Source organism: Asterias rubens, chromosome 22 (assembly GCF_902459465.1).
Source record: "Asterias rubens chromosome 22, eAstRub1.3, whole genome shotgun sequence".
NCBI lineage: Eukaryota > Metazoa > Echinodermata > Asteroidea > Forcipulatida > Asteriidae > Asterias > Asterias rubens.
This window is the reverse complement of record NC_047083.1, coordinates 9,349,303-9,371,217: the sequence shown is the minus strand read 5'-3', so window position 1 is coordinate 9,371,217 and position 21,915 is coordinate 9,349,303. Positions and strand designations below refer to the sequence as shown.

Genomic DNA, 21,915 nt, shown 5'->3' with positions numbered 1-21,915 from the left:
CGCTTTTTAAGCAATCTTATCTTCATCAGGGATTTTATTCAACCAGTACTCACTTTGCCCCCTCCTTTATTTAGTAACAAATCTGTATACAGGACTGCAGTAGGCACGAGTAATTGCCGAGGTCCATAAACGGATCCTTGAGGAACAACAAAGTGTTTGTACAAAAACATCACACATGGTCCATATACAAGGCCATACCTTAGTCAATATCACTGGTCAATGTACAGATTTCAATTTCATCAAACTCTTCCTAACTTAGGATTATCTTAGGACTAGGGATGAGTTTGAGTTCTGTATCCTTAGACGTAGGGAGCATTGAACCCATCGTAAAATAGGACAGGCCTCGTCCCAACTCCAGATAGGATTAATCTTAGCGTTTCGTGAAATCGGCTGCAGGTCCCCTCATCGACCTAATGAAAGTACAGATAGGCTTAGAAATAGTTAGTGAGATTTATTTATTGATGAGCAAGTAGCAGTTCTGACCCCAAAGTTCAAAGTTGAAGTATGGAGCACGGACAGGACAAATAAAAATTAATTTTTCGGTACACCAAAAGCGATTTTCCTTGGTAGGGGATTGTATATTGTTTTTCCCAATTTATTAATCATTGCAAGCTTTTTTTAAATAGTTTTTTTTTTTGCTTAAGATGCACAATTTATTCAGAATTATGCATAATTTATTCAGAATTATGCATAATTTATTATGCAGTGCTGTCAGGATTGTGCATATATTTGCATACATTATGTGTTGATGTACATATAAGAAGTAGCCACGTGGGTGAAGTAGATTCATTGTTTGACAATTATGCACTGTGTATTTGTTAGCTGAATATTTTATGCACTCATTTGAATATTACTCTACTTTTACTCTATTATTGTGTTTTGAAAACAAAATTTAAAACAGAACTAGTCAAAAACCAACGGCCTTGGTTTTTCTCGAAATGGCTGCCTAGTGAATATTCACCCTTTTATAATTTCTTCTTAAATAGAGTCTTTATGCTGTTATTTGTTACACCAAAGGTGTGTATTATGTATTGCAGTTCTAAGGACAGTTTAATAGTTACACTTTTATCAAACCTGATATGCATTTTGTATTTTGTGTTTTATAACAGAAAGTTTTTAGATGTATACAGGCGCTTTAAAACATTAAGCACTATTATTTACTTGCACTAGTTGGGAGGGAGATTTTGGCTGAACTGTTTTGTGTTTTATATAACATCGATACACATGCCCCACAGAACACATACTGTTCACACGGAACTGCTTAGCACAGAAAATATCCGCTAAGCGAAAAAGGGTACCGGTACTACCAGTTAATTTTGCCGTGGCATTTCTTTTTTATGTTACTGGTTCCTGTTTTTTTTAAAGCAGCACCGTGACTGTTGGTGTGGTTTCGTTAATGAGGGTAGTTTGATTAACGTGTTAATTAGTTCAGCCTGAAACAAAACCATATAAAACTATGCCATCTCTCTCCCACACTATTTTAAACATTAATCTGAAATATGTACCCCATCCCCCTTCTGAAATTGTATTACCTGAAGTAAACAAGACTGAATTGTACTGGATAGGAAGGTCATGAGCCGAAATAGCGGCTATGGCTGCTGTTACGGCTTGAAATTAAGGCTGCCCTTTAGCCGCCAATTCGGACAAGGACCAAGTTGACAAAGAAAACATCTTGCAACGAATGCTTAGAAAGAGAAAAAAAAAAACTAGTATAATGTTCAGGGATGAGATTGTTCAAACTTTTGGCTGAAGTCCGACTTTTTATGTCGGGCTGGTGAAGAAAATCAGACAATATTTTGTTCCATAAATAAAGAAATCCTGCTCATTGGTCTACTTCTATAGTGCTGTGGATATTGTTTCCAAAAGCTATTTGGAATCTATAACCCCAGGGGTTTCCAAAAGGTAGAAATGGCATTTCAAAATATCTTTGAATTTGTATCCAAGTTTCAGAATTGTTCGTTAGTAATGACTCTCACCCCTGAATGTTAAATAATCATTAGGAAGGCAGGTTTATTTCAAATGTGTTTCTGATTTAATCTTCATGCCCAATGTCTTTGCGTTTCGAGAACATCTCCCATTATAGAAGTTGCACAATGATTTGAATAGTTTAGTGCATAATGCATGAATATTTAAATGATCATGGCTTTGTTGAACACCACAGCTATACTATTTATAATCTTATTTGCATAGTAATTTGCATTATGCATGTATATTCAAAATAGGTCACAACAGAGCGGTTAGAAACTTGAGTTGTAGACGTGTAGTCTCAAATTCCAGTCGTTTTGAAGCAATGAAGGCGGACAGTTAAAGCACTTAACACTATGTAGATATACATTGTACATTCAACGACATGAAAAACGAACAACCTCAAAGGTCACAATTTGTTTCAATTTTTTTATGTTGGAGAACCAGAGATATGATTTCAAAACCTATTGTTCTGACGAATGTACTTGAACACAGCCACAGACAATGGTGCACGTTTTGTTGAAAATTCACCTAAATGAACAGCATTCATTGAGTAACTCTTTGCAGATCTTGTACTCGACAAACTCGAGCACTTTTTATTCATTATTGACACAGAGATTGTTAATAGGGGACTTTTGGGACGGTTGGTGGCAGCAGACTTACCAGGTAAAATCCATTGTTCTCGGTAATGTGCGCATGCTCAGAATACGTCAACAATGGAAATTTACCTGGTAAGTCTGCTGCCACCTAGCGCCTCAAAGTTTCCCATTGATATAAAAACATTGAGAAAACTGCTATACATCAGTGGTTTTCAAACTGTTCATACAAATATGGGCACGAACAAAAAGTTTAAGATGTGTGGCTGTGCACATAAACGCATATTGTTTCCTCTTTGTAAAAATCGTTTACCTTGCATACTTGTATCCTACAAGTCTATTTTCGTACTACTAATAATGATGTTTTGTTCACTGTATACCTATTTTCATATCTGTTATATTTTTAAAACTTGATGTCTAGTAGTATATTTTCACTATTTCAACCTATTTGTCATTTTGTACTATGTAAAAAAAAAAGTATTTTCTTTTCGTACTTCAAGTACTTATCACACTTTTATAAAAATCACGTGATGATATATTTTATTCGGGAAATCTTATGCAAACGAAACTCGGTTACGGTTTGAATATGGAAAGAATGACTAGGGCAGGATTTGAACCAGCGTCTTTTTGGATTTACATACGGGTGTTCAACCAACGGAGCTATCTATGTGGTCGCCCCTTTCTGTCAATATCTTTTTTACCGCATGATCTGCTGTTACGAAAGCAGCCCACAACCTCAATATCATTATTTCAGATGATCACACACAACACATTTCGAAGATATTGATGGTAGAAAGCGTACCTTAAAGAAACTAGTTGCTGAGGTGCTCTAGTTTATGAAAAATTAGTAAACCAATGTCAAGATGATATGTTTCTACATTCTCAATTAATGTTTGTCTCATGTTCAACGAGGCGACAAATGTTTTACTCATTTTCTCAAAACTATAGCACTCGTCAAGTAATATTTTCAGGGAAGCTTTCTACTATCATTATCTTCAAACTGTGTAAGTTTAGTGTAAGTCTGTGGACATTGTGTTTTGTTGTCCTACAAAAGGTACCCAGACCCTCTAACCTGAAATTCTCTCTTGAGGTCGTGTCGGTGTGATGTCAGCATTGATCCTTCTGTAACCATTGTCTTTGGACATCAAGGTGGAAAGTGACTGTTTGAATTGTAGATTTGTGATAGAAATGAGTATAATAAAAATGTTTTAGTGTCATTATGGGTAAATAAAACAAAGTGGTGAAAATCCAATGTCTATTCTATTTATGTTGTTTGTTTGGGTGCGTTTGTATAATATAGTGGTGTAACAACAAACGTAACTTAAAGGAACACATTGCCTTGTATCGGTCGAGTTGGTCTTTGAAAATCGTTTTGTGACCGTTTATTATAAAATGCATATGGTTAGAAAGATGATGTAAAAGTAGAATACCATGATCTACACAAATATGCCTCGAAATTGCATGGTTTTCTTTTTACCTCGTCCAATAACACGGCCGGCCATTCATGGGATTCAAAATTTTGACTCCCATAAATGGCCGACCGTGATAGTTCGCGACGTAAAATGAAAACCGTGCAATTTTGAGTGATACTTGTGTGGATCATTATTTATATTCTACTTTTAAAACATCATTCCAACCATATGCATTTCATAACAAACGGTTTCAAACGCTTTTCATAGACCAACTCGTCCGATCCCAAGGCAACGTGTTCCTTTAATGCCATAATATTGACATAATATTGCCAAATGACATTGTCCTTGGTCGCAAATTATTGCCACTTTGCCGAAAGTCTCAAATAAAGACTCCGATTTCTGACCGTGAGTCCCCCCCCCCCCCAGGGACTGTGTTCCAAGTCGCACAAATTGATGTAAATTTCGATGTCAAACTTTTGCAACAAAATTTAATATTAATTGTTTTAATAAAATGACAAAAGGGGGCATAAGCATGATAAGACTTCATGTGCAAAGTCTAGATTATTACAGCATTGGGTGAACTCATGGTGAAACTGTTATTATTGGTGGTGATACAGATCACTTTGTGCCTTTGGAACTTTTTGAGTTCATAATGATCGATTAAAAAAAAACATTTGCATATCTTCTCTATATGACGAGCTACTTGGGTTCGACCACCATAAGTACGAGGTTGCAGACGGACGTACTATCTCCACGTGGGCGGAAAAAAAAACACCCCAATGCGCCATCCTGATTGGTCAATTAATTATGACGGAATGTGGGGTAGCTTAATTCATCGAATTAGGGGTAGTTCCTGTTTCTTGTGTATTCTCAGGAACGAACAGTTTCCTTTCAAAGTTACGGTATATCTACTTCGGGAGACATTTTCTTTGGATCAGCTTGTGGCAAACTTGAAGGATTTTTACTCAAAAGATGAGGGGAATTTAAGTGTGCGCCGCTACAGAGAAACACAAGAGCGCGCAATAAACATTTTGGAGATAGATAAACGAAAAGAAACCCGCTCTATCGAGACAGTTACACACAACACAGTAAACAAATTACAGGTGAGTGATGTTGACATAATTGTATCTGGAACCTTCGGGTGTAAAACAATATTTCGTGTGTGTTAGTAAAATTGTTTTCAAGAGAAACGATGTCAATGATTTCTTTGGTTACCACTTGTCGAATGTCTATACTCATGGACAGTTTTAAAGAAGTGTAGGCCATAATAAACTTCTTTTTTTCACGTGAGTTTTAAAATCTACTTGGTTTCCTTTGTCACGGAGGAATTTTCACGTACAGTATTACAGGGGAGTGTTCACATTACAGCTTATACAATCTATCTGCTATTGTGAATAATATAAAGTCATTTTGTTTGAATGAAAGCATGTCCTTTATCTTGTAAAGATACTGGACACGCTTCGTAATATTGTCAAAGACCAGTATTCTCACTTGGTACATCTCAACATTTATGCATAGCAAACAATAACAAACCTAAAGTTGCAAGAGAATAAAGAAAGAAAAAACACCCCTTGCCTGAAATCCATAAATATATTTCAGTGAGAAATGTATACTTCCTTCTTAAAAACTACGTTACTTCAGAGGGAGCCGTTTCTCACAATGTTTAGTACTTCCAACAGCTCCCCATTACTCGTTACCAAGTAAGTTTTTATGCTAACAATTATTTTGAGTAATTACCAATGAGTGTCCAGTGCCTTTAAATTCCTCGGATGTCCATATTACTAGCTTGACGTCACAGATCTTTAATACCTGACTTTGAAGACGTAATTCCCCTCGTCCTTTTTGGGAGGAAGGGTTAATAAACAGTCAAGGGAAGTGCCAGGCTAGGGACCTCCTCAACACAACTTATTGGCTCATCCGACAGCCATACATGACTCATGTGATTTTGCAAATCAAAGAAGGCGAACTACGCCTGTGAAAAAGGAACACTTCAATGAAAAGTCAAGCTGTTTGTTTGTAGGCACTGGACACTGTTGGTGATTACTCAAATAGCATAAAAAACGACACCATCAATGGAGAAACGTTTCCCTCCGAAGTAACGAAGTTTTTGAGAAAGAGGTAATTCCTCACTCAAATATTTGAAACTGATAAAAGACCAGTCGTGAAGCCCTATCTAGGCATCTGAAAGCACACACTTTTGTGAAACAAGGGTGTTTCATTATTCTCTTGCAACTTCGATGACCAAATTTAGTCAGATGTTCATAGAGTTGTCCGTATGTTGGGATACACCAAGTGAGAATACTGGTCTTTGAATTACCAAAGGTTTCCAGTGCCTTTAAAGGTTTCTCCTACATTCTGTTTAGTATTTTAAAGTTGTGTTAAAATCCATTGATTGGTTGTGTTTTTCTTGCAGTTCTTCCAAGATGGCGTTGCAAGGATGCGCCCAATGTGTCAAATATCTACTATTCGCCTTCAATCTGCTGTTTTTTGTGAGTATTATGTTTGGCCACATAATGACGATGTTGTTGTTGTTGTTGTGTAAATTGTTGTTGTTGTTGTTGTTGTTGTTGTTGTTGTTGTTGTTGTTGTTGTTGTTGTTGTTGTTGTTGTTGTTGTTGTTGTTGTTGTTGTTGTTGTTTACTTATTTTAAATCTTTAGACATATTACAACAATGATTACAAGTTGGACAGGGGCCGTCAAGGTTATACAAAAGTATAAACAAAAAGTCATCTTTAGATGTGTAAAGCCAGTCCCATGTCAGTTTCGCTGCATGCTCTCTTGTTTGTTGATAAACCTCTCTTTCCCCTAATTCTCCCCGTCTAGCTCTCCGGGGGGACGGTGCTAGGAGCCGGTGCTTACCTGCTCAACCGTGAGGGTCCCTTCGCTACCCTCTTACCCAGCTTCCCGTTCCTCAATGCGGCAACCGTTACTATGATCGTTGGTGGCATCATTATGCTGGTATCCTTCCTGGGATGTTGTGGTGCAGTCAGAGAGAACCCATGTATGGTGCTGACGGTAAGTATAATATAAAGCGCCACCAGGCGCCACTTCTTTTCCCAGGTTCTTATTTTCCTTTCGCAAATTCGGACACGGCCTCAGTGGCCTTTCGGTCTGAACATCTGACGTCACACTCCAAGGCTTGGCTCGTAAATTACGTCCAAGATATGCCTTGAGGCCCACGTCAATCCCCGTCCATAATCACATTTTGACCTTGCAATCATTTCACGTGGAGATTCTCAGTCAAATCATATGTACATATTGTTATACATGAAACACAAGCACGCTCTATGGAAAGCTTTACGTCCCCCTAACATTTGTTCTTGTTTATTTTCTTTGTTAAGTATTTCATCTTAATGGCTGGTATCCTGATCATAGAAATGATCGCCGGAGGGCTGGGCGTGGCTAATAGGAGCCAGGTAGGGGCGTATGTTGAGCAGGATCTCTCCCAGAATGGACTGTCGCTGTACGGCGCAACCGGACAGCAAGGATTAACATCAGCGTGGGACAGAATGCAAAACTTTGTAAGTCCAACACGCATTCTTAAAACTGCACTCTGTAAATTAATGCATTCTTAAAAATGCGCTCCTGTAGGTACAAACATTCAGCGTGGTACAGAATGCACAACTTTGTAAGTCCACACGCATTCTTAAAAATGCACCCCTGTAAGTCCACACTTTCTTAAAAATGCGTTCCTGTAAGTCCACACACTCAGCGTGGGACAGAATGCACAACTTTGTAAGTCCAACACAAAGTCTTAAAAAGTGCTTCTTGAAGTGCTTCGCTGTAAGCCCACACATTCTTAGAAATGCGCCCTGTAAGCCATAACATGCTTAAAAATACCTTCCCGTATAATAATAATTATAGTACACACATTTTTGTTGACACATTCTTAAAAATGTATCCTTGAATGTACACGCATTCTTTTGAATGCATTCATGTTGAGCATTCTTTCGTTTTGTTTCCCCTTGTACAGCACAGTCTTTAGAATTCCCCTAATTGAGTACTTTTGTTTTCCATTTTGTGTTTTGTCCTTGGTACCGTAATATTTAGCACACTGTCAGTAGAGACTGTTCCGTTTGCCAAAAACAAGAGGTTATTTTAAGGATTGTTTTCTCACAATATTTTGATAAACTACTTATTAGAGAAACTGATGAGTGGGATACTTTAAATTATTTGAGGTTGTTGAATGAGTGGGACTTGAACCTGCGACCCGGGCCAATTTTCATAGAGCTGCTAAGCACAACAATTTGCTTAGCATTCTTCCTTGATAAAAACAGGATTACCAACCAAGTTTCTTCGTGATTTTCAGGAAGCAAACAAGCTATACGCAGCAAATGGAAATTAATTGGTTTTAATCTTGTTTTTGTCAAGGAAGAAATTTCATGCTAAGCAAAATGTGTGTGCTTAGCAGCTCTATGAAATTGGGTCAAGTTAATGTAACATATGTTTTGCTTTCTAATAATAAGCTGGAAATGTTTTTACTCTTCCAGTTACTGTGTTGTGGAGTCACAAATGGCACCGACTGGAACGAGTTCCATCCGCGCGTGTACGGACCAGGCCAGACGCCAGACTCATGCTGTATTACACACGTCGCAGGATGCGGTATGGACACACTTGCTGCTAAGTGGGAACGGGTAAGAGGGGTACTAGAGTAATTGGTTTGGGTGGGGGGAGGGGGTGGGGTTGCCATGAGGGCAGAGCTGTGTCTTGATGAGAGGGTTGCGACAAATTGACAGTTGTTTAAAGACGCTTGTCAAAGACTAGCCTTCACAGTTGGTGTATCTCAACATGTGCAGTGAAAATTTGAGCGCAATTTGGTCGTCGAAGTTGCGAGATATGAATGGGAGAAAAACACCCTTGTCACACAAAGTTGTGTGCTTGCAGTGGCTTGTTTCGGGACGTCCAAATCTAATTCTGAGGTATCGAAAACAAATTCGTGGACAATTACTTCTTTCTCGAAAACTACGTTACTTCAGAGGGTTCACAATGTTTTACCAATAAGGGTTTTATGTTAATAACTATTTTGAGTAATTAATAGTTTCCACTGCCTTCATTTAAATACCACGTAATTCAATGCTGGTGTTTGTTTATGCCTAGGGTTGCAAGAACGCCCTAGTTGAGGAGCTGAAAGTTCACATTGGAGCAGTTGGTGGTATAGGAATTGGTGTTGGTGTATTTCAGGTAAATATATTATCAACATTATGTTTGGAATGACTTTTCACTGAGAAAATACCCTTTGATACGACAGAAGCAAATCATCATGTTAATACTCGTTTGTACTTTATTACAAAATCACAACTTGGGGGTTTCATTTTTTGAGGAGGTAATTTAGGAGCTAAAGTTGTGGTATTTAGCAAAATAAAATCAAAATGGCTGACTTGCCAAACACTGAAAAGAAATCTGAAGTTATGAGTTGCGTCAAAGTATGTTTTGATTGATTTAAAGAGGCTGAATGAACAATTTTTTTAAATAGTTTGTGAATAGTTTCGAATTACATTTAAAACATTGGTTGCTTTGCGGTGCACCCCATAGGAGGACGCCCGCTATAGTCTAAAAAGTCACCCATTGCTGTTATCCAAACGCCCAATTATAGTTCTCTTTTAAAGAACATCTCTTCATTAACATCTCCTTTCGATTCTCCACGCCCATTCGCGAATCGGGCTGTTTCATTTCAGATCATCGGCATTGTATTCTCGTTTATCTTGTGGCGCTCAATCCAGAACGAACACGGTGGAGCTTACGTATAACTTTCTTAAACAGCGCCCTCTACTGCAAGGTAAGGCGAGGGTGATTATTTTCAACAGCGCCCTCTGTCGATGTTAAAAGGGAGCAGTGTACATTGAGTTGCTACTGGTTGCCATAGAAACGTGAACGCAACAGATGAAGCTACACATCCTAGTGGACACATTTTGAGGAATAATAGGTCAAACCTTGTTTGAATAGATTAATAAAGTTGAAATTCGTTCCCAAAGTTGGCAAGTAAGGATGTTTATAGTAACATCTAACTTTAAATTGGAGATGCAACTTTCTTTGACAAGTGACAAGTCACCATCTTTTAATTAGCAAAAACTTTATTGTTCTCGACTAAACTGTCAATGAGAAAAATATATAACAAATCATATTATTTTAATTATAAGTAATTGAAAATAAGATTAAAACTAAATGTATAAATACAAATTAATGTCTTATAGATGTTCAGAGGCAGATGCAAAATTGCATCGAGAAGTTGTGATAATTTTTTATGAGATGCGAGGATGTTTAAAGCCATTGGACCCTTTCGGTAAACAGTGTTGTCCACACTTTGTGTACCACAACTTATATATATAAATAACAAACCTGTGAAAATTTAGGCTCAATCGGTCATCGGAGTCGGGAGAAAACAAAGGAAAAACCCACCCTTGTTTCCGCGCGTTTCGCCGTGTCATGACATGTGTTTAAAATAAATCCGTAATTCTCGTTAACGAGAATTTATATTGTTTTGCTGTTTTCTCAAAAAGTAAAGCATTTCATGGAACAATATTTCAAGAGAAGTCTTTCACCATTGCCTTCTGTAAACCCTGTAAGTTATTTGTAAATCTGCGAACTTTTATTTTTTTTTTCTGAACCGAAAGGGTCCAATGGCTTTAAAATCTTGTTTACTCGAATTTTGAGATGAAAGAAAAGTGTAGTTATGTAAAATAATATGATCACTTTAAAGATAGGCCAGACTGTGCAATAGTCTTATATTGTTAATTGTTAATCGTAATTTTTAATTGGAGTAAGAATTAGTTAAAATTAAGAGCCATCAGTAAAGCTGAAACCGATTAAATAATGGCTTGTATCGGGACACTAGGTGGCAGCAGACACGCTTGTTACGTGCGCGTTATATAGCGTGGAGTAAGATGCATGCTGGTCCTGTTAGTTTTCGTTAGCTAGACCAGCATGCACCCAATTCAACAGTTAGCGCTTGCGCAGTGGGTATTTGCCACAGGGTTTTTGTTACGTAAGAGCACTTCACATGGTAATAACGAGAGTCAACAAAGTCATCGCCTTAAAGGCAGTGGACACTATTGGTAATCACTCAAAACAATTATCATCATAAAACCTTTCTTGATTACGAGTAATGGGGAAAGGTTGATGGTATAAAACATTGTGAGAAACAGCTCCCTCTGAGGTGACGTAGTTTTCGAGAAAGAAGTGATTTTCCACGAATTTGATTTCGAGACCTCAAGTTTAGAATTTGAGGTCTCGAAATCAAGCATCAGAAAGCACACAACTTCGTGTGACAAGGGTGTTTTTTTCTTTCATTATTATCTCGCAAATTCGAGGACCAATTGAGCTCAAATTTTCACAGGTTTGTTATTACAGGTTTGTTTTTTACAGGTTTGTTAGGTTTGCATAATGTTGAGATACACCAACTGTGAAGACAAGTCTTTGACAATAATTACCAATAGTGTCCACTGTCTTTAATTCGCAACTGTTCGACCAACAAGGTAGTCTCGGCCCAAGACGTCAGTGATGACAGTGGATAGTGCACTGCACTCGTTATAAATCCGAAGCGCGCCCTCTAACGGTATGATTTACCTAATTTGACCTGGGCCAGAGACTATGCAGCTATGGCTAAAGCTAACATTAGCAACACCCTTAGCAACAGCCGTAGCCGTAGCTTTGGCCACCAATTATGTCGGATACGGTGTCGCATGTCCTATGCAATAATACCAGGAGGACATTATTGCATATGCAATAATGTCAGCAGGACGGTTTTGCATATACAATCGTGTCCGCCCGGACGCCGCTGCATAATGCAACTGTGTCCACCCAGACACATTTGCATATGCAGTTGTGTCCGCCCCCGTGCAAAACCGTCCTTGCAGTAAATTAAACGCCCTCGGTCGACGGAACACGTTCGCCATTTCATGAATGTTCGGCCGTTGGGTATTCGCTGCAATCATAAAATACGTGAATATTATAATGCTGCATTATATACGTACGTAGGTTCAGTGCATGCACGCTCGCTTACGCGCACATACATCAACAGTCATGTACATGTCCACCGGATGGTTTTGCATAGCCCCGGACACGATTGCATATGCAAAAGTGTCCGGGGCGGACAGTATTGCATGGCGGACACAATTGCATCTGATAACGGCCCTATTAGTAACAACAAAAGGATTAGCATTCTTATTGAGGCACCGTTGGCTGACAATTTGCAATGTTGTGACGTCATTTTTGGCGCGTCTGGCTTATACACTATAGCCAATTGTAACATAAAAGTGGTTGCAGTAATCAATTACAGAAAGCCATTTGAGCAGGAAACACAGCAAGACAATTAATTCTGGAGTGCATTGCCCGCCAGTTTAATTGGCACTGTTCGGAATCAAGAAAATTGTCTGGAGGGTGTATGACTTTAAAAATCAATGGGTCAGTTTTTGTTTGGTTTGAGATGGATCAACATCATCAAGCTAATGAGATTATTGGTGATTAGTTATAACAGATTGCCGTTTGCTGTGTGGTAAAGGCTGACGGCTTACGAACAATGAAATCAATAGATTTGTGTAGTGTGTTATTGATCAATTGCTCTAGACCATGGAAGTCATTCCTCCATGTTTAGATACTGCGTTCTTTGTTGCTCTCTTTTTGTAGATTGTGTGTGTTACAAATACTAAAAAAAGTGCGAGATTTATCTTTATCTGTATCCTAATAATATTCATACAATAACAAAATGTTGGACTAAATTTGGTCATCGGAGTTGCAAGAGAACAATGCCTTTAAGTGGCGCTGCATGGATGGAATCGAGAATTATTTGCCTCGAGGGTATAATGACTCTATAAAATCAATGAGTCAGTTTTTGTTTTGCTTGAGATGGATCAACATCATCAAGCTAATGAGATTATTGGTGATTAATTATAACAGATTGCCGTTTGCTGTGTGGTAAAGGCTGACGTTTTACGAACAACGGAATCAATAGGTTTGTGTAGTTTGTTATTGGTCAATATTGCTTAAGACACCGCGTCAATTTTTGTTGCTCACTCTTTTTGTAGTTTGTGTGTGTGTAACAACTTCTTCAACATGTCTTCAGAGATTTCCCTTTATGATCTTTCACAGATTGTTATGTTGAATTATTATAAAGCACATTGTATTGAATTTTTAATGTGTAGAATTTACTTGTGCGACTTGTCACATGGTCTTGTGTTGACCGTTGAGCAAAGGAGTAATTTAATATAATTAAAGCCTACTTGAACCATAATTGTAATTGCATTATTGTTTGATTTTAGGGTACTTAAAGGCAGTGGACACTATTGGTAATTGTCAAAGACTAGCCTTCACAGTTGGTGTATCTCAGACGTAATCCATATTCATTCATTTGGGGGGGGGGGGGGTGGGGGGGGGGGGTTCTGAAAAGAACCATAGGTTTCAACTCGACGTTTCGATCAGTATGCTCTGATCATCTTCTAGGGAAAATTGTAGTAGGCCTACACAATGGAAACATAATGGTTTCCTTTGTTTAAAGGCAGTGGACACTACTGGTGATTACTCAAAATAATTATTAGCATAAAACCTTACTTGGTGACGAGTAATGGGGAGAGGTTGATGGTATAAAACATTGTGAGAAACGGCTCCCTCTGAAGTGACATATAGTTTTCGAGAAATAAGTAATTTTCCACGAATTTGATTTCGAGACCTCAAGTTTAGAATTTGAGGTCTCGAAACCAACCATCTAAACGCACACAACTTCGTGTGATAAGGGTGTGCTTTCTTTCATTATTTTCTCGCAAGTTCGATGACCGATTGAGCTCAAATTTTCACAGGCTTGTTATTTTATGCATATGTTGAGACACACTAACTGTGAAGACTGGTCTTTGACAATTTACCAATAGTGTCCACTGCCTTTAAAGAATGTACGAAATGCATATCAACAATTAAACAGCGAAAAGGACGGTATAGACAGGGCCTACCATTGTGCTTGTGTTTTGACCTTGCAGGTCAACCAAGCATTAATGATGGCAGCACTCCATCAGTTACCATGGGACACTGTTGGTCTGTGGGTGATACAAAGAAAGCATGTCAGCAAACCGATGACTATTTTATGGCAACCTTCATCTTTTGTTTCCACAAGGGATGACTTTTCTTTGTCCGGACGGATCCGGCTTTGACGGCGCACCCAGCGTGTGTCAGAGAAGACGAAAAACCATCTGCAATCATGCTTGAATGGTTGCAATTATTTATGGAAAAGCGCCATTCATTTCGATCCTCCAGATTTCTCCTACTCGAACAGCAGGGCCCAATTTCATAGAGCTGCTAAGCACAACAATTTGCTTAGCATGAAATTTCTTCCTTGATAAAAACAGGGTTACTAACCGAATTTTCACGTGATTTTTAGGATAAGCAAACAACAGCTGAATACCAGTACCAAGCAAAATGCGACGAATGGAAATTCAGTTGGTAATCCTGTTTTTATCAAGCAAGAAATTTCATGCTAAGCAAACTTTTCTTTTTAGCAGCTATTTGAAATTGGGCCCAGGTGACTTCAATCATTCATCACACTGTTACGGCACCTTTAAACATTGTATCCTATTACTTAACTGATGGTTTTTTCTGGTGAAGATGAGCAGAGTTTACCGGTCGAAACGTCGAGACCAAACCAGCCCTTCTCGGAGCCAACACTCCCTCAAAAGATAATTATTATATCGTTGTACATACAAGTATAGTTTATTCAGGTGGGTGTGTATGTAATTAAGGTTTCACCTTAAATAAATCACTTCAAAGTTTAAAACAAAATAACTACACTTTACTGGTACATGTTCCCCCTTTACTGAAAATATCAAATAGTTTTAACTCGTTGTAGCAGTTAAAGTTCTCTGGGTTTTTTTTTTTTTAATAAACGTGTGATAAAATTAAATAGATCTTAAATTTACATCGGGATCAAGAATATTTATTTTTGGTTTTACCCATACAAACCGATGTGTGTTAGCACTGTATACACACAGTACTTTCCCCGAGTTCTGTGAGAGAAAAAAAATGAATTCATTTATCTAGATGCTTCATTACTCAAGATGAAGGAATTGCAGATTTAAAATTTGGAAAATTAAAACATAGAAATGAATATCTGAGACTAGCGGCCATAAGCTCATTCAAAATCATCATAATAATTTTTTACTGCAGCTGCACTCAGAATACAGCTATGGGTCTTGCAAGAGTGCAATTTATCACTACTGAGACTTAAATAATTTATAACCCAGACGGGACCCAATAGTTATTGACTTTTGCGCGCCATATGGAGAACTAGAAGTCAACGGTTACAATACTGTAGGAGTCAAGAGCTAAAAACTCTTTTAAATTGCACCACGTGTATGTGTTTATGACGTGTTTGTCTTTGCGAAACTGCGTTGGTTTGATTTCAGGCTTTTGGTCCGTTGAACTATCGGGTACAGATCTTTAGACCCGGTGGCCAATTTCATAAAGCTGTATAAAGAAGCAGAAAATACTGTTCGCCGAATCTGTTTTGCTAAGCAAAACTGAGTGGGGGAATCAGTCACAACAATGTAAACGTATCGTAACTTTAGCTAGTAACATGTTTCTGTTAAGCAATGTTTTAATTTTCCCTCCATGGTACAACAGAAAGATGTAGTCTTGTCGTAGCTTAAAATAAAAGCCAGGAACCGCATAATGCCTTGCTTTCGCAAACGCCTCTGATTACAAAACTGGAGTCACAACCCGCTGATTCATTTATCAAGTAATTGAGTCCGCATGTAGTCTTGACCCAAGACGTGAGTGGTCGATAGTGGCTAGTGTATAGTGTACTACGCTTACTTGTAAATCGCTTTAGCACGCCCTCCCACGGTATGATTTACCAACTCATTTGCGATTTACTCGAGAAAAGACTAGCCCACATGCTGTTGCGTATAGCTATCGTCTGCTCTGAATCAGAAAAACGCGGGAGTTTGACGGCTACACACATCTCAGCAGGGGAAGGACCATTACACAATGTTATAGACTCCAACCACGTAACAATATCGTCATTTGAAGGGGTAAAATCCTACGAGGCAAGTGGGTATGTTGAAGTGATCGGGACCGAAAGGAATTTCGTGTAAGGAGATTAACACGCGAGCTGTGTATGTGGGGAGCGTGGTTAATATTACGCCACCCGATTACGCAAAAAGAGGATACCATTATTATTTCTTGCAGCATCAACGTGGATAATTGGATATTGTGATTGATGTACAAAATAACAGCAGTGGAGATCAACTTTCAAAACATATTCTTTGTAAGTATCATTATTGTTATTTGTTGTTATGCTAACAACTACTTTGAGTAAATTACCAATGGTGTCCAGATCCTTGAAGCACACGTTGCTATCTTTAAACCGTATATATTGCTTTAACATTTTAATGTTAAAAATAAAACAATTAGAATGTCTCAATGAGTTAAACCTGAAAGAATCATTATTCGTTAGCCATTGTTGTTTCCAACAAAATTGACAATCCATGGCATTGTTGGGCAGGTAAAACATGTAATAGTATAAGAAAAACAGGTTAACGCATGTCGTATGTATAATTTTAATTCACAATACATAACTTTTAAGGAATCAAGGGGGGGGGTGGTCCTTTAATTGTTTGGAGAAAAGGGCCAACCTCCTCAAACCCCTAATCTCATTTTTGTTTCGAGACGGAGGTAATTAGGGGGTGACACAGTGTATTATTTACATGCGCCCTTACCATCAACCAACCCCACGGGCCCCAAAATACGGTCGTCCCCCACCCAGTCAATACTAATCAACCGAGAAATAACAAGCAGTGGGAAAGAGGAAACAAGAGTTGTACTTGTAACTATGTTTCCTCTAATTACGGAGACGGGAAAAATATTTAGGTGCCCCCCCCCTCTGGTTTGAGAGTACGAGACGAGGCATCGATCATGAACCCTTAGCAATCATTACTTCACGAGTGCTCAAGGATGCATGGTTGGGGTGGATGGATAGTGGCTCAAGCAAAGCAAAGAGCAATGTCGTTGCTCTGTGGTTAAAGAGACGACGTCATCAATTATTAGGTTTACATGAGTTCACAAGCCAGTGTTCCCTTTAAAGGCACCGGACACTATTGGCAAAATTACTTAAAAATAGTTGTTAGTTAATGAGCAATGGAGAGCGGTTAGCATATTGTGAGAAACGGCTCCTTCTGAAGTAACGTATTTTTGGAGAAAGGGGTAAGTTGATAATTTTTGACTTAATTTTGGTCATCGAAGGTGAAAGAAAAACACTCTTGTTGCATTAATTCGTGGCTTCATGCCTATTTTAATAAAGGAGTGAGCAATTATATCTTTCTCAAAAACTGTTACTTCTGACGGAGCTGTTTCTCACAATGTGTTTTACTATCAACAGCTATCCATTGCTTGTTAATACCAAGTAAACGCTAGTCTTGGCTCAAGCCATTGCCCAAACACCAGAGCCCAATTTAATATGCATTACTATGCCCACTCTTTCAGTCCATCGTATTCCACTCACGTACCTACTTCTAATCGAAGGGGATATCTATGCATCTTGGAGAGCCCGTACCGGCCCTCTTGGAAAATTATTTTCTTACGGGTATTTGACGCCCGAGTGGGCTTGAGCAAATCTCCAGTTTCCTCCAACCGGGATAGAAAAAAATGTGCGGATAATGTTCAGCAGAAATTTTCATCCACCCGGACTTGCCAAAACAATTATTTGATTCTCGAAATATGAGATTAGATTCCTCCCCTATCGGTCAAGACAAGAAAATCTGCTAATATTTCTGACCATACATCCATACAGAGGTGATGGTTATGAATTATTCATAAACATGCCCGGGCGTTAGAATGAATTATTCATGTCGACAGAATGATGTCCAGTTGGGTAAGATTTGCATATTTGGATGTAGGGTTAGCCGCTATCCTAAATACACATCCGCTCTGTCGGGAGTCAGTGACCGAGTCCGAATCGGCGGCTAGGGCTATGGCTACGGCTAGGTCTACGGCTAGATCGCCGCGTCATATTCAAGGTCAGCTTATGGGCTTTATACACGAACATAGGCTCCATAGATCTGGAACTAAAAAATGTAAGACATTTCATCCCTTTATATTCTTCGAGAGAGTCTCTGCCCGGAGTCGAAACAACAGGCCATTAACTATTTACGCACCCTCGTGAATTGAAACTCAGCTTACGGGCTTTCTACGCGAAAATGAGCCATGACCCCCCCCCCCCCCCCCCCCCCCACACACACACACACACCGCCCCCTGGAACTGAGACAAAAATGAAAAAAATGTTGTACCCTTTGTTTTCTTGAGAAAATAATATAATTAGCTGTTGCAAACTACTTACCAACCAACAGCTGCTAGGGTCGAAATGTCAGGTCATTAATTATTTTTTTAAATTTAGGTCCTTTCGGTTGGTAAGCAGTTTTCAACTCCAGCTTATTCTATTTTCTCCTTTATTTTCTTTTTGAGCTCATTTATCTCATTGTTTTATTGTAGATTCTGCATAGGTAGAATAATGATCATTGCAAAACAATATTGTTACATATCGTTGTTTTTGTTTTATCTACTTATTATTTTTTAGAATTTTAGATGACAATGCAATATTTTTTTTTTAAAAACTCTCTAATGAAAGTACAGACAAACTCTGGATCTCCCGAATTCAAAGAACCATCTAATTAGTCAAGCCATGGATATACCCCAGGCATATCGCCTGACGTCCATAAAACTTCAATATCCCAAACAAAGAGCCAAAAACAGGCGCTTTCAAAGCGCTAGAAAATTTCCTTTGTGCATGCTTGATGACGCGTTATTAATTTCTCTACTCTTAATCAATGGTTGAATAGTTTCCGCCATTGTCCGCGGTGAAACGGTGGGTTCCTTTGATGTCCTTCATAGTGCGTTCACACTAAGACTAGAAACTCAAACATTAAAGGGCAAAACAAAAACATGTTTGATGTTCCTGCCTTTTTAGAAAAGGAAGGAAAGAAGGTTGGATTTTTTTTTATTATTTTTTTTAATGGCCACCCGATACATTTTTTGTTAAGACAATCGGCTAGGATATTAATATTGTTCTTTTTTTTCCCGCTAGAGATCGTTGAAAATGTGTCCCCTTTTTTCATTAAAAAGATATATTTTTCATAAAATAAAAAAAGGAGGCGGCCTCTAAAAAGGAAGCGGGCGCGGACGCTATACACATTTTTATTCTTTGGCCTTTTACGTCCAGTGACACAGGAGTTCCACGACCAGTAACAATTGAATATAATTCATGACTCATGGGTGGTTTTGGTAGCACGAAATTTAATTTAAATTTCGAACATTTTTTGACTAGTTTTGTTGTTCGGGTTCGGCATGAGCGCCAAGTTGCTTCGGGACATGGTGAATCACAGATTTCGATTTTTCTATACCTTGATTTATTTTGCAGATAAATTGTGTTTATTTCATAAAAGATATATTATTTAGGCCTGAGGTTTGTGTTGGGATCTCCTGTGGGTGAGGATTTGTTTGATACATATTTTCATATTTTAAGACGGATTTTGGAAGATTATGCTACAAAATCAAATGCGGCTTATAACAAATTTAAAAAAACTGTGACTAAATGCATCATTTTGTCTGCACGCGGTGTTCTTGAAACTCAAACCACTTTTCTTTAAAAACACTTAAAGGGTTTGGGTACTATTTGTACGAAACAAATTGCCACAGATTTGTATTATAGTTAGGAGATAATGATGGTAGAAAGCTTCCCTTAAAATACTACTTGCTAAGGTGTTGTTAAAGTCCATTCCTACTTGGTGTATTCCCAGCATTATTAAATAATAACAAACCTGTGAGATGTTGGGCTCAATAATTGGTCATCAAAGTTGCAGGAAAATGATGAAAGAAAAATACTATGTTCTATGATTTTTCACGAACAAGGCGTTTACCGCCAATGATAATGCTTACATTTTATTGATTTGTCCACCCTGCTGTTAAAATTAATTGTTAAAATAATGCGTTTTGTTGAGCTGGTCGGCGTTCATAATCGAAATTGCATTATGTAAGCATTATTTTTACCGAATTTCAAATTGTTTATAGTATTATTATGATTATTCCATTGCTTATTAATTACATGATATTATTCATGATAAGTTAAGTCTGGCGTGGCAGACATCAAAAGACATAAAATTAAAATAATGTCAAATTTTATATTGAATTTTTTATCCCAAATCCATCAGTCATCTGAACATCGTTCTTCATCGTGTCCACTTTTAAAACTGTGTTTTCGAATCATTGTTTTGTGGGAATTGTACCATCTATAATGAATGAAAGATTGTTCTAGGCCACGGCCAAGCCCTTAGCGAAATATTTACATAGTAAACAAAGCTACTATTCACAACAACAAAAGGCATTGTATTGTTGACAGAATGTTTGCGCTTCAGTGAACACAGTACCGCACCTCTTCCACATGCAACCATCGGTATAGTCGGGTTCTGCATCAATGACATATACTAACCAAACGGAATGGTACAAGATACCATACATCCTGAAAAGTTAGTGGTTTTGGGGAAAAACAATAAACTTCACTCACGGAACCACTCGTTTTTAAGGTTTCGTTTTCCCCTAAAAGTCGACACTTTTTCTACCCAAAAGCCATGGTAACTGAATGACCAAGTTCTATAGACTTCAAGTGAGGACAACGTAGAAACTGTAAGTATTGAATATAGACGAAAATAATGTGCAAACTTATTGTGTGTTTTTGCTACTGTGGGTGGTTTGGTTACGTCCCACAGCGGTACGTGGTGCGGCCATGCTGTAGTGTCAGTGTCAGTCAATGTTGATACCGTCCAGGGCGCCGCTAGCCCGGGGAAAGCTGTCGCCTCTAGGCCCGGAGTCCAGGAATTCCTCCAAGGGCCCGCTGAGGGACAGAAGGAAAATATTTTGATTGTATTATCAGCTTTGTTTAATCAAGAGAATGGGTTTGTTAATGGACTGTTTCAAGCCATGCGAGTGACTGTGTTCAAACAAACGCACCATTAACTGCTGAAGACTGGAGTCCCAAAACGTTTTTGATCAAATTTCAAACAGCAGGGGGGCCTACGCCCACTGAACAGTAAATTATGAAGCTCCAATCATGGTGAAACTGAAAGGATAAGTCAATTATTTTTGATGATTGTGATAATAAATCTTCACTTTGACTGAGTGACACAATTTGAAGGCTGCAGCTTCAAATTGTTGACATTTAAACATTGGGGACTTTGACTTGAGTGCCTGATGAGATTTTAAACTTCTTACTTTGAACACATTAGAACACCACCTGCTAAAGTACGGGTGGCTGTGTTTGAGCAGGAGCATAACTTGTGAAGTCTAAATACATTTTTTATCCAGTGCTTTATTGAAAGTTAGCGGAAATTCTGACACTTAATCCCACAATCTTATTTCTGTTATTTATTATTCTTTTACAATTTGGGGACAGAAAAAACTTAGCGATTTGAGAAAATTTAACAAATCCACAAACAAAGGAAACTCAAGAATTGAAAACTCAACTTCAATCTTCTTAGAACTTCATTTTAATTGCAAAATAAATCTTTGTCCCTGTATTTGCAATAATGTAACCCTCCTCGCCGTCGGTAAGGGGGGGGGGGCGGTTACGTTACATCGCAACTATTATCCCTGACGCAAAATAAGCATTTTTTTTATGGCTCGTGATTTTTCAGTATTCTTCCTGATTATTTTCCAGGATCTTTCAGTGCTTTCCGTGCACGCTCAGATTTTCTTGAAAGGGGCAAAATTGCCATTATCAGAGATGAAAACACTTGCCTTTGAAATGACTTAACCTTCAGATGAAATAACCTTCAGATGTTAAAAAGGGTCTTAAAACCTTTTACAAATTAACATCCTGTAAATTCACAGGGGACTTCGTGCTAGACCTTGAAGAGAAAGCTAAACTATAAAATTCAAATTTTCAGGATGTTGTATTGTATGCAATCTCAACCCTTTC

At 38.2% G+C, this 21,915-nt stretch overlaps 2 protein-coding genes across 4 annotated transcripts in view; both read left to right on the top strand.

Annotated features, from left to right (window-relative positions):
- Positions 1-4,902: 4,902 nt before the first annotated feature.
- On the top strand, positions 4,903-10,221 carry LOC117305305 (tetraspanin-4-like). Of its 2 annotated transcripts, none has more exons than XM_033790155.1 (7): positions 4,903-5,076; positions 6,387-6,462; positions 6,797-6,988; positions 7,315-7,494; positions 8,464-8,607; positions 9,071-9,154; positions 9,649-10,221. In XM_033790155.1, the coding sequence occupies exons 2-7, from the start codon at positions 6,397-6,399 to the stop codon at positions 9,718-9,720; spliced, it is 738 nt and encodes a 245-aa protein (XP_033646046.1). In that variant the 5' UTR covers positions 4,903-5,076; positions 6,387-6,396; the 3' UTR covers positions 9,721-10,221. The 2 variants fall into 2 exon arrangements, with proteins under 2 accessions (XP_033646046.1, XP_033646047.1); XM_033790156.1 differs by lacking the exon at positions 4,903-5,076 and adding an exon at positions 6,014-6,091.
- Positions 10,222-15,674: 5,453 nt separating this feature from the next.
- LOC117304960 (tetraspanin-4-like) overlaps positions 15,675-21,915 on the top strand; it is a 39,134-nt gene continuing 32,893 nt past the window's right edge. Inside the window, exon 1 of one of the 2 annotated variants that reach the window (XM_033789618.1) lies at positions 15,675-16,217. The gene's annotated coding sequence lies outside the window, so the exon portion shown is untranslated. Of the gene's footprint in view, positions 16,218-20,455; positions 20,625-21,915 lie in introns of those variants that run through there. The other variant, XM_033789617.1, reaches the window with a different exon arrangement.

Coding starts and splice junctions, on each gene's coding strand:
- LOC117305305 (XM_033790155.1), top strand. CDS start 6,397: ATGGCGTTGCAAGGATGCGCCCAATGTGTCAAATATCTACTATTCGCC. Junction 6,463..6,796: donor CCTTCAATCTGCTGTTTTTT/GTGAGTATTATG, acceptor CTCCCCGTCTAG/CTCTCCGGGGGGACGGTGCT. Junction 7,495..8,463: donor GGGACAGAATGCAAAACTTT/GTAAGTCCAACA, acceptor TTACTCTTCCAG/TTACTGTGTTGTGGAGTCAC.